This window comes from Salmo salar, chromosome ssa11 (assembly GCF_905237065.1).
Source record: "Salmo salar chromosome ssa11, Ssal_v3.1, whole genome shotgun sequence".
Classification (NCBI taxonomy): Eukaryota; Metazoa; Chordata; class Actinopteri; order Salmoniformes; family Salmonidae; genus Salmo; species Salmo salar.
This window is the reverse complement of record NC_059452.1, coordinates 60,465,242-60,478,693: the sequence shown is the minus strand read 5'-3', so window position 1 is coordinate 60,478,693 and position 13,452 is coordinate 60,465,242. Positions and strand designations below refer to the sequence as shown.

The 13,452-nt window shown below is 44.7% G+C and overlaps 1 protein-coding gene across 1 annotated transcript in view; it reads right to left on the bottom strand.

Annotated features, from left to right (window-relative positions):
• The window catches only part of LOC106562842 (volume-regulated anion channel subunit LRRC8A), a 39,040-nt gene that overhangs the window by 11,768 nt on the left and 13,820 nt on the right, over positions 1–13,452 (bottom strand). Inside the window, exon 2 of the mRNA XM_014127887.1 lies at positions 714–2,835. Coding sequence (XP_013983362.1) covers positions 714–2,825 — 2,112 coding nt within the window. The 5' untranslated portion in view covers positions 2,826–2,835. The remainder of the gene's footprint in view (positions 1–713; positions 2,836–13,452) is intronic.

The following is a 13,452-nucleotide window of genomic DNA, read 5'->3' as shown; positions in this document are numbered from 1 at the left end:
TCTGGTTGTTTTTGGATTAATTAGTTTCCCCTTGGCCGTGTTTCTCATGGAGTTGCTCATTGTAGCAGTTTGGTCGGGCAAAAGTAGAATTTAAATCAAATTTAAGCAAGAGTGAGGAGGTGGACGGAGAAATGTCTACTCCATGGTGCTCACTAGCGCCCCCCCCACTTTTAAAACTCGGGCACATTACATCACATCAGACAGTTACTTTACTTGAACTCATTTGAAACATATTATTAGCACTAGCAGGGTAGGCTGTTACTTTCTCAGAATATTGGGCAAATGAACTATTGAAGCGATAATTTTACCTCAATGGAACTATGGAGACATCTCGGTCTACTACACAAAACTCTACAATGTGTACTCTACAATATGTGCACAAGATCATTAGGGCAAATTATCCCTAACATAACCACATACCGGTCTTCATAATTATGCTAAGCCCTACCTTCCTATGAGCCCATTCACATGTGAAAGAGGCAGGTAGAAGGGAGTAGGGCTTTTCAAGAACAAATGTCTAACATTCTCCTGTGACACACAGATAAATGCAAAGACAAGTGTTTTTTGACCATTTGACCTGACCAGGAAATAATCTGGGCCCTAACAAAGATAGCTAGATAGAGGAAAGAAGAAAAACTGTTGGTTATAGAGTTAGTTCCAAGTTTGTATCAAATGTTTTCTCTGGGACGCTCAAATACTAGATCTGTACTCACCCTGTTGGCTGTCACAGCAAAGTACTGCAGGTTCTGGAGGAAGCCCACGTTGGCATGTATACTGGTCAGGTTGTTGTGACTCAGGTCCAGAAAGCGCAGTTTGCGGCAGTAGAACAGCTGGCCCGGGATGTCCTCGATCTTGTTGCGGTTTAGGTAGAGCCTCTCCATGTTCGTCAAGGTGCCGATCTGGATGGGGATATAGGCGATCTGGTTGTACCACAGCTTCAAGTTTACTAGACGGTGCAGGTGCTGGAAGCTGATGATCTCCTCAATGGTCTTAAGGTTGTTGTCCTTCAGGTCAATCTCCTGCAGGTTGTGCAGGCTGAAGATGGAGTGAGGGATACGTTCCAGGTCGCAGCGCAACAGCTCCAGCTCTGTCAGGTTCACCATCTTCTTCAGGCTGTTGAGCACCATCAGCTTAGTGCCCTCATTGTTGATTGACAGCTTCTGGAGGTGGACCCCAACGTCTGTCACCACCTGAGGCAGCTTGGTCAGGTTACTCTTCAGGCGGAGCACTTTGAGCCTCTTGAGCTCTCGTAGCCCGTCGATGACAATGTAGCGGTTGTTCTCTGCGCTCAGGTTCCCTGTGAGGTGCAGCTCGCTCAGGTTCTTCAGGCTGTAGATCCATAGCGGGATCTCCTTGATGTCGGTGAACTTGATGTGGAGGGACTTGAGGTTCTCCCTCAGAAAGGACAAAGCTGGGGCCTCAATTTTTGCCGGTGTGTGGTAGAGCCACATCTCTCTCAGGCTGACTAGCTGGGCAATGATGGGGGGGATGGTGACATCAGGGATGAGCTCCAGCTTGAGCACCTCCAGCTCTATTAGGTCAAACACCGTTTCAGGGATTCCGTTAAGCATGAACAAGTGCAGCTCCAGTTTCTCCTGGGAGTTTTTGGTGATGCGTTGCCGCAGCTTGTCCAGCGTCCACTCATTGTTGAGGTTCAGCTGGCGCAGTTTGTTCTCACTAACCTCCGACAGGAAGACCGCAAAGCGTTTGGAGTAGAGCGGGTCATACTGGTCTATCATGTGCAACATGAAGGCAAAGTCGTTTTTCACGTCTGGTATGTCACTGTATCTGCTCTCCTCGCGGATTGACTCAAAGGAGTAGCGCTTAAGCGAGTGGCTGAGCATCCAGCAGAGGGTATACATGCAGATGAGACCGTAAATCCCCACCAGGCTGATATAGAAACATGCCAGAATCTTGAAGAGCGTGGCCAGGGGGTGAGCACAATGGTACATCCTATAGCCCGTCAGCTTCTCAATGTCCACTGTGCAGATCACACTGAACTTGATGTAGTGCACATAGTAGGCTGTGTAGCAGATGATCAGGATGAACTTGATGACTTTGATGATGGTCTGGCGGATGTAGAGCCGGTAGACAATGTCCCCTTCTTCGACGTGGATCCGGAATTTCTTGACCTTCTCGAAAAGAGCTTTGGCTTGCTCACCTTCCTTCTTGTCCAGGACACCCGTGTCAGAGCGGTCAACAATGCCCTGCTCGATGCGGGACTTGGTCCTTTGGAGCATGGGCACGCTGGCCTCCACGTCCTCGCTGATGCATGATGCCTTCTTGTCCATGGTACCGTTCATCTTCCCCAGAGGCTTGGGGTCGCTCTCCTCCACTACAGTCTCAGACAGAGCCCTGGTGGTCCATGGCGAGTCAAAACACTTGAGCAGGATGGACACAAAGTGCTCCAGTTTGGAGCTAGTCCGGGGGAACTTGAACCAGAAGTTACTGCAGGCCAGGAAGATGAGGGTGTGCAGTAGCACCAGGTAGGGGAAGTACTTGGCAAACCAGTGCAGCTTGTTCTCATAGCAGACCGCGTCAATGTAGTTGTACTGGTGCCGGTCCAGTTCATACTGGATGCCTTTTGGCTCTGGGTCAAAGGGGTCACGGAAGCTCATATTGAGGTACTCGCAGGATTTGTTGACCACCCACTTGCAGGGCAGGCAGATCATCTTGTCCTGGGTTACCTGTAGCGTGCCCCCAAACACGGCGATCATGAGCATGACGATGGAGATGTAGTCTGTGAAGACGTCCCACCATGGCTTCAGGATGCGGTATGCCGGCTGGGTGTCGGCAAAGTACCGAAGCTCTGTGATGGGGATCATGATGGTTTACCTATAGAAAGGGAGAGAGAAAAAATGTAATGCAAGACATTTACAATGCCACATGTATACTTCAAAGTTCATTAGAGTAAAAGCTTCAAAAGGTTGGCTCCAACATGCTTGAACTACAAACATAGCTTATCAAATCGAACAGGATTGCACTATAAAGTCAGAGAATTATTTCCGTTGTGGGGAAATACGTCATGTCAGCATGAGTTAGGGCTGGGCCATATACCGGTATTGATACACGGACCGGTTTGGGTTTTTACTTGACCTTCTATAACCATATTTGAATGTTTGGTTTGTTAAATGTGATACGCCATGTGTAACGTGCATTTTATAGTTTACTTCGCTGCTTAAGTCATCTCTCTCTGCTCTCTCCATGCCTCTTTCCACACAGACCTAGCCCCACTCAAGGAGCGGATGTTGTTCCTCAACCACGAGATACTTGCATTCAGTCTCTGCATGATTAATGCAGCACATTAAACAATGTTGAAGACAAATCCACTAGTGTTCTATTTGTTTGTGTTTCTTATATCTGCAAACAGCTAGATTGTCTTTTCTTAGCAAATTGGGCCTGAATCTTGTTAGCCGTTAATGCTAATCGCTAACTAGCTAATAAATGTACTGAGTCAGAGCAAACGTAACTAGCTATACAGCCTGATAATACCAGTGATGGTGTAGACCTACAGTACCAGCCAAAAGTTGACACCTACTCATTCAAGGATTTTTCTTTATGTGTACCACTTCCTACATTGTAGAATAACAGTGAAACTATGAAATAACACATATGGAATCATGCAGTAAACAAAAGTGTTAAATCAAAACATATTTTATATTTGAGATTCTTCAAAGTATCCACCCTTTGCCTTGACAGCTTTGCACACTCTTGGCATTCCCTCAACCAGCTTAACCTGGAATGATTTTCCAACAGTCTTGAAGGAGTTCCCACATATGTAGAGCACTTGTTGGCTGATTTTTCTTCACTCTGCGGTCCAACTCATCCCAAACCATCTCAATTGGGTTGAGGTCGGGGGATTGTGGAGGCCAGGTCATCTGCAGTACTCCATCACTCTCCTTCTTGGTGAAATTGCCCTTACACAGCCTGGAAGTGTGTTGGGTCATTGTCCTGTTGAAAAACAAATGATAGTGGGACTAAACGCAAACCAGATGGGATGGCGTATCGCTGCAGAATGCTGTGGTAGCCATGCTGTTTAAGTGTGCCTTGAATTCTAAATAAAACCAGTGTCACCAGCAAAGCACCCCCACACCATCATACCTTCCTCCTCCATGCTTCACGGTGGAAACCACACATGCAGAGATCATCTGTTCACCTACACTGTGTCTCACAAAGACAGCGGTTGGAACCAAAAATCTCAAATCTGGACTCATCAGACCAAAGGATAGATTTACACCGGTCTAATGTCCATTGCATGTGTTTCTTGGCCCAAGCAAGTCTCTTCTTCTTATTGGTGTCCTTTAGTAGTGGTTTCTTTGCAACAATTCGACCATGATCGAAGGCTCCTGAGTGGCGCAGCGGTCTAAGGCACTGCATCTCAGTGCCGTGATTGGGAGTCCTATAGGGAAGGCACACAATTGGCCCAGCGTTGTCCGGGTTTGGCCAGGGCAGGCCGTCATTGTAAATAAGAATTTGTTCTTAACTGACTTGCCTAGTTAAATAGGCAAGTCACTATTCTCGTCCGTAACCCCACATATTTATATCAGCATGCAAACACCATGAAGACCAATTTGAATGCTTATTATGGGAAATTCCATCATACTAATGATACCATCATGAAAACAGATCAGTTTGTTCTGGAATACAAAAAATATTTTGGCCGTAATCCTATTTGTAAACTAATTTCTATAGTTATAATAATCCCTACAGCCCAGGGGTTCCAACCTAGATGATTAGGTATTTTTTATTTTTGTATTACAATTTGCGATTGTTTATACCGATCTAAAACAACACATATATCTACTGTACTTTAGGCTAGAAACAAGCAACTCTGATGCACATGGGAATATCTTTGGTTTGTCTAACATTCAGAAGCTGAGTTACGACCTTCTAAACTCGGAGTCAAAGAAATTGGACTTTGCTTGGGGAGTAATCTCATACTGTCACTATCAATTGATCAAATCACTATGTAAAAGAGAATATGTATAATTAAATTAAGGGTTCATATAAATGATCAAAAAACATATTTGGTAGCAGAATAACATTTGGGGAAATCAGGTCTAGACTTAATTTTCCTTATCCATTATCATCATCATCATCATCATCATCATTAAATAGCCTGCCTAAAATATGTCAGTCTTTTAAACTACGTATAATTTCAGGAAATTAGCTTCAAAACAACATTTTCCAATGTCCAAAAGGGGGCCTTGGGGAAAAAAGGTTGGGAACCCCTGCTTCAGCCAAATGTTTAGGCTAAGCTTCACCACCAAGTTAGTTCCAACAATTAGGAAGTCATCTTTATGATGCCTTTTACAATAGGCCTACAGCCCAGTCAGCTATTTTCAGGTCAAGCCAGTGTGTGGGTTGCCAGAGTGGTGTGTGTGTGTGTGTGTGGGGGGGGGTCTACTATATGTCAGGGAAATCCCAGACGTCCTGTGAGCAGACAGAGAACACTATGTGTCTCCAAGAACACAGAGGAAGCTGGATGCAGAGGGGAACAGAAACTGACACAGCACACAGATGCTAAAGTAAGCAATAAATGTAACAAATGTATTGTTACAAGACCCCACACAAAAATGAGTAATCATTGTGACTCAAACTTTAAAAACACAAAGTTATAAAAAGGACAAGCCCATCAGGTAGGCAAACTTGACATTGTAAGGAAGGCCAGCTTTTGAGAACTTTGGCCTTTAAAAGTAAATTAAGAAAACAGGGGCTGGCTGCAAGAGTGAACATGTTTCTTGCGGTTTACTTTCTGAAGACATATTACTCATTGCGGGAGATTTAATGATAGTATTTATGGGCCAACAGCTAAATGTCATAGACAGCCTGTCTGATTATAATAAAACCAATGCTGAATCCATTAAAATGGCTGGAATGTGTTTTTGCCCGAAAAGGCTCACATCCTCATGGTGTTCCATCTGTTATGTCTAGCTCAGCTATAGTCAAACTGTATCCTCTTCACCAGTGACATTTTATCTCCCAGACAGCACAGACGTGAAAAAATGTAAGGTTACTTGCGTAACCCTGGTTCTCTGATATTATGAGTGAGATCTCTTCACAAAGACTGCCCACCCTCTCGGAAGTGCCTATCAAAAGTGTTTGTTTGTTGGAGACAGACAGGTAAGAGTGGCGAATGAGGTGAAACCCTCACACTTCCATAAAAGGAATAACTCTCCCGACCTCTGGTTATTCTCAAGCATGCTTTTCTTCCTCATGCTCCTGCGAGCAGGGGAATGCGGTGAGATATCTCATACCATAATATCAAAGAACCAGGGTTATCCTGTCTGGGCTAGGGGGCAGTATTTTCACGGCCGGATGAAAAACATACCCAATTTAAACAGGTTACTACTCTGACCCAGAAACTAGAATATGCATATTATTAGTATATGCATATTATTAGTAGATTTGGATGTACAGTCGTCTCAAATAAAACTGTGAAGGACCTCGGCATTACTCTGGACCCTGATCTCTCTTTTGAAGAACATATCAAGACTGTTTCAAGGACAGCTTTTTTCCATCTACGTAACATTGCAAAAATCAGAAACTTTCTGTCCAAAAATGATGCAGAAAAATTAATCCATGCTTTTGTTACTTCTAGGCTGGACTACTGCAATGCTCTACTTTCCGGCTACCCGGATAAAGCACTAAACAAACTTCAGTTAGTGCTAAATACGGCTGCTAGAATCCTGACTAGAACCAAACAATTTGATCATATTACTCCAGTGCTAGCCTCCCTACACTGGCTTCCTGTTAAGGCAAGGGCTGATTTCAAGGTTTTACTGCTAACCTACAAAGCATTACATGGGCTTGCTCCTACCTATCTTTCCGATTTGGTCCTGCCGTACATACCTACACGTACGCTACGGTCACAAGACGCAGGCCTCCTAATTGTCCCTAGAATTTCTAAGCAAACGGCTGGAGGTAGGGCTTTCTCCTATAGAGCTCCATTTTTATGGAATGGTCTGCCTACCCATGTGAGAGACGCAGACTCAGTCTCAACCTTTAAGTCTTTACTGAAGACTTATCTCTTCAGTAGGTCCTATGATTAAGTATAGTCTGGCCCAGGAGTGTGAAGGTGAACGGAAAGGCTGGAGCAACGAACCGCCCTTGCTGTCTCTGCCTTGCCGGTTCCCCTCTCTCCACTGGGATTCTCTGCCTCTAACCCTATTACAGGGGCTGAGTCACTGGCTTACTGGTGTTCTTCCATGCCGTCCATGGGAGGGGTGCGTCACTTGAGTGGGTTGAGTCACTGACGTGGTCTTCCTGTCTGGGTTGGCACCCCCCCCCCCTTGGGTTGTGCCGTGGCGGAGATCTTTGTGGGCTATACTCGGCCTTGTCTTAGGACGGTAAGTTGGTGGCAAAGTGGGTGGGGTTATATCCTGCCTGTTTGGCCCTGTCCGGGGGTATCATCGGATGGGGCCACAGTGTCTTCTGATCCCTCCTGTCTCAGCCTCCAGTATTTATGCTGCAGTAGTTTATGTGTCGGGGGGCTAGGGTCAGTCTGTTACATCTGGAGTATTTCTCTTGTCTTATCCGGTGTCCTGTGTGAATTTAAATATGCTCTCTCTAATTCTCTCTTTCTCTCGGAGGACCTGAGCCCTAGGACCATGCCTCAGGACTACCTGGCATGATGACTCCTTGCTGTCCCCAGTCCACCTGGCCGTGCTGCTGCTCCAGTTTCAACTGTTCTGCCTGCGGCTATGGAACCCTGACCTGTTCACCGGACGTGCTTGTTGCACCCTCGACAACTACTATGATTATTATTATTTGACCATGCTGGTCATTTATGAACATTTTAACATCTTGACCATGTTCTGTTATAATATCCACCAAGCACAGCCAGAAGAGTCCTGGCCACCCCTCATAGCCTGGTTCCTCTCTAGGTTTCTTCCTAGGTTTTGTCCTTTCTAGGGAGGTTTTCCTAGGGAGTTTTTCCTAGCCACCGTGCTTCTTTCACATGCATTGCTTGCTGTTTGGGGTTTTAGGCTGGGTTTCTGTACAGCACCTTGAGATATCAGCTGATGTACGAAGGGCTATATAAATACATTTGATTTGGATCAAAAACACTCCGAAGTTTCTAAAACTGTTTGAATGGTGTCTGAGTATAACAGAACTCATATGGCAGGCAAAAACCTGAGAAAAATCCAAGCAGGAAGTGAAAAGTCTGAGAGTTGTAGTTCTTCTTTTGATTCTCTATCGAAGCTACCGTGTCTGTGGGGTGACGTTGCACTTCCTAAGGCTTCCATTGGCTGTCTAAAGCCTTCAGAAAGTGGTTTGAGCATTTTTCTGTCACTGGGCAGATAATAGGAGCTCAGTTACTGAGTGGTCTGCCTGGCAACAAAGGGATTGGATATGCTCGGTCCCGTGAGCGTGCCCCTCCTTCTTTTTCTTCTTGAATGAATATGCCATTGTCCGGTTGGAATATTATCGCAATTTTACGTAAAAAATACCATAAAGATTGATTTTAAACAGCGTTTGACATGCTTCTAAGTACGGTAATGGAACATTTAGACTTTTCGTCTCTCGTTCCGCGATCGCGCGTTATGCCTTTGGATAAGTGATCTGTACGCACGAACAAAACGGAGGTATTTCTACATAAATATGGATTATTTCGAACAAAAACAACATTTCTTGTGGAAGTAGCAGTCCTGGGAATGCATTCTGAGAAAGATCAAAGGTAAGAGAATATTTCTAATACTAATTCTGAGTTTAGGTTGCCCCGAACTTGGCGGGTGTCTGAATAGCTCACCGTGATGGCTGAGCTATGTACTCAGAATATTGAAAAATGTGCTTTCTCTGTAAAGCTATTTTAAAATCTGACACAGCGGTTGCATCTAGGGGTAGTCTATCTATTATTCTTAAAATAATTGTTATATATTTTGTCAATGTTTATGATGAGTATTTTTGTAAATTGATGTGCACATTCACCGGACGTTTTGGTGGGAATACATTTTCTGAACATCACGCACCAATGTAAAATGCTGTTTTTGGATATAAATATGAACTTTATCGAACAAAACATACATGTATTGTGTAACATAATGTCCTAGGAGTGTCATCTGATGAAGATCGTCAAAGGTTAGTGCTTCATTTAGCTGTGTTTTGGGTTTTATTGACACATGTCCTTGCTTGGAAAATGGCTGTGTGATTATTTTTGTCTATGTACTCTCCTAACATAATCTAATGTTTTGCTTTCGCTGTAAAGCCTTTTTGAAATCGGACAATGTGGTTAGATTAACGAGAAGTTTATCTTAAAAATGGTGTAAAATAGTTGTATGTTTGAGAAAGTTGAATTATTACATTTTGTTGTTTTTGAATTTGCCACCCTGATATTTCACTGGCTGTGTCCCGCACGCTAGCGTCCCACCTAGCCCATAGAAGTTAAGAAAGTAATCTTTAGTTCTCTTTCAATTATTTGTTTTGATATCTCACATGGGGATATGGCCATCTCCCGTATTGCAAAACATGCTCTCCAAAGCCAGGGAAGTCCCAACATCAGCAACCATCAGAGGTCCCGAAATTAATGGAGTACGTACCGAAGAGGTGCAGAGACAACCCAACAGGGGAAAAACTTCATAAAGTGAGGGGAAGCCCAATATAAGGCGCATACAATCTTAGTTTAATGAGATATGCTCCAAAAACAGTGCCCAAGAGGTAAACTCCTTTGTAGGAGAGGGACCTTCCAGGCACCTCCAAAGATTATCACCCCATTATAATGGTTCCCATGATCCGGCAGGATATCGTCGAAAAGAGAAGGGCCCAATAAGTGAAGCGCATAACACCCTTGCCCGAGCTCTCCTACAGTCCAAGTAGATGCGTACCGCATGTAATGGACAACAGGGACACCCTTCTAGAGAAGGCAACAGGTGAAAAGCCATAGGCTCCAAGATGCGACAATGGGAAAAAGTCGACCCGGGCCAAAGATAGGGTTAGGTACATTAACCTGAAAAACCCCAGGGCAGACTGTGGGCGCGAACAGTGACTGGTAAAGCACAGTCCACACATACGCTTAATGATGCCAAAGGCCATTGTAAAGTGAAAGGAGGAATATTACATCTCCACACTTTCCAGTGGCTAATAGCTGCTGTGAAAGGGTTTTAAGCACAATAGACACGTCCCAGGACGAGCTAAAAGCTCAGGGACTGGGTTTAAGCAAAGTGCCCTGCTTAGAGACTACACAACAGTTATGGATAATCTGTTTCAAGCATCTCTGAACTTTGCTCCATTCATCTTTGCCTTGATCCTGACTAGTCTCCCAGTCCCTGCCGCTAGAAAACCTTACGCGTTGGAAGGCCGAAAAAGTGGCTAAAGGATGTCGTGGTAAATTGCAAGATTATGTTATAATGCTTGTATTGCATAATATGTTTATGTGATATACATGTCTATTAGAATGTATTTCTAATAGACTCTAGTGTTGGCAGTTCTTCCCTCAGCTGGGGCTCAGTCACTTGTGGCCCAGAGAGGGGAGAGGTCAGGCTTGTCTTTCACATATCCCTGGTGCTATGCAGCATATCAGAAAGGGAAGAGGACAGGATGAAACATTGTCTTCATATGTGAATGTATCTGTTAAACCATGTGAAAGGATGGCGTGATTAATGGGGAACCAATTACTTGTCTCCACAATGTCTGTGCGCAAGTCACTCCCTCCTTTGGCATTGGGAGAAGGTGTATGGCAGTGTCTGGAACCATTGTATGTCCTCTCTGATGTTACACTTATCCTGGGGTAGTGTATGACCTAGAGGCTCACTCCCCTCAGTGAGCTTGTCCAGGAGTGGGGTCAAGAGGGGGTTTACTTGAGATGGGAGTATCTAGAGTTGACAATTGATTTATGCCATTGGATAAGATGGTGTTTTTGTGCTATGAAGTACCAGGAATGGGATTAGAACCTCGTCTTAGGGACCAAACTGAACGATAATTTATAGCGAATGCTATCTGGCTATGGGATACTCCTCTCTCAAGTAAAAGTATTTTTTTGTGAACTGTTCCTAAGATCTGTGGTTCATCATGTAGGTTGAGAGGGGTGTATCTTGGCTATAAAATATCTTAGTATTTTTGTGTTGTCACTTTCAATGGTTCATTAATAATGGCGCATCATTGAAAGTCATTGCTAATGCAAAGCTCTTATTATTAAAGATGTAGTTTAAGTATAACTCTGACTGGTGTGTGAAGTTTGTACCTCTCCTCATTTGGTAATGCAGAAATTAGCCACCACAAGGACCATAACAAAGATGAACCTTCTCTCACTCCAACAAATCCTGCAAGGAGCATAGGACCATGGAAAACAGAGTGTAGTGAATAACAATCTGTCTAGTCACACCACTTCTCCACAAAAAAACACACCAACTGTGAAAACAGAAAGCTTGCATAAGTGGCTGTCACTCTTTTCCAAGAGTTACAGGCCTGTCTCTTTCCCTTTTTTTCTAAAGAATCTGGGTGAGGGTGGTGAATTGCTTCGTTCGCTAGGGTATAAACCCCTGTATGACGATAGCCAGGGTTGGGGAGTAACTGATTAATGCATTCTGATTACAAAAAATTACTTTTAAATTCAGAAACTATGTTTGCGAGAAGAAAAAAAAGACACCTTTCTGTTCTCAATGACATTCAATTCAGCATTGGAAAAAAGGCACAATTTGAAGTTTGTTTCACCTGAGTGAGTCTGACCACAAGTCAGAGATCACGTATCCTTTTTGTCTTCTTTTAATGCATCTTAAGGCAAAAGTAATACAAAAGTAACGGAAAGTTAATGAGATTACATTAATGAGTTTGAGTAATCCAAAAGTTACATCACTGGTTACAATTTTGGACAGGTAACTAGTAACGGATTACATTTAGAAAGTAACCTACCCAACCCAGACGATAGCTGCCAGGACTGATCGTAAGCACAGTTGTAACTGCCGACTGAAAAAAAATCACTGGTCATCGAGGAGCTCAAAGACGAAGAAGATATGAATAAGGCATCACCCACTTCTCCTGGGTGTCAGCTCTTCCATCTCTTTGGGATGGGGTTTCCTCAGGCCCTATCGTGTCATCGCTGCAGTAAGTCAGTCTGGATAGATGCGGGAAGCAGACTGTCTCGGGACAGAGCAACCAGCACCATGATGTAAGACATCAGGCAATATAGCCAAAGGAAGAAGGAAACACCTCCAGCGCATTATTCCTAAACCTGGGCACAAGGACAGCTACATAACTGGTATGTCTTGGCCCTGCTTCATGCAGGAAGGTTGTCAAGAGCAACCTTCCTGCACCTTCCCGCTCCGCAGCCACTCGCTCCCGTAAGCTGGGGAGGCAGAGCAGGCAGTTGCGTGAACCAATCGCTTTGTGGACTCGGGAGTACCAGATAGCTGTCTGGGGCTCTGACACCTGTGAGGACGTCGTCAGTCTGTCCCCCCTTTCCCCTAAGATCCAGAAAGTAAAGTAAGGAATAACTGATTGTGCATGTCCAGGCTCAGGGTACCCTTAGCAAGAATCCTGCTAGTGAGGGGCTCTTAGCTTCCCTGAGGCAAAGGCAAACTGGTACTGTGGGGAGCAGTTAATAAAAAATCTGGGCTTGAGTCTTTTCCCGTCATATAGATCCATTGACGGGCGCTGAGCCACTACAGGGGATGGCCACTCGATGTCCAGTCTGGCCGCAGCCGCTTTCAGACATAAAAGAGCCCAAACTTCACTGGAGGTGGTCTGTGGGCCTGAGAGGGTGGGAGAACGGGGTCGTCAGTACCCATCTCCTGCACTATCTCAAGGATCTCCATGATATTAATCCCATCGTGATCCCCCAACTCGCCTTCCCCTGACACTATGTCGTCAGCCATTGAGGGGAGAGAGTCGAGGCTAGTGGGGCGTTAGCTAGCTAGAAGCTACCTTGTGGTGAAGGTGTGCCGTGGCTAGCTCAGTGCTGGCCAAGTTAGCCTTCAGAAAGAGTGCTTCCGCAACCGAAGGTGCCGTGAAGGCTGAGATGGTCTAGTAAACACAACAGGTGAATGTAGACGATAAAAGGGTGCTCACAATTCTACCGTGTTGCAGGTAGGGTATGCTAGCAAGGTTAGCTTGCCTCTCAGCAAGGTAGCCAAGTTAGCCTTGCAGAGTGGGCTAACCAAGTCTCAGTAGGTAGCGGAGACTGAGAAGTCAAAACTAAAACCTTCCGGTTAGTACTCAACCTCTCGACAGGGTATGAAGACCTACAGTTGGAGTCGGAAGTTATCCTTCAGGGTTCATTTCTGGGTATCCAGTCGATATGAGGCGAGCTAGAGTAGTGAGACCATTCATGAGGAAGAGAAGCAAGAATAATCAGAGGGTGGGAGAGTGGCTCCTTTTATAGAAGTGAGGGTCTCACCTCATTCGGTACTCTACCTCTGTCTCCAACAAATGCTTTTGATAGGTACTTCCATGAGAATAGGAAGCGAACCCCCACATGTGAGATATCAAAATTAACAATTCAAAGAGAACGACCCATTT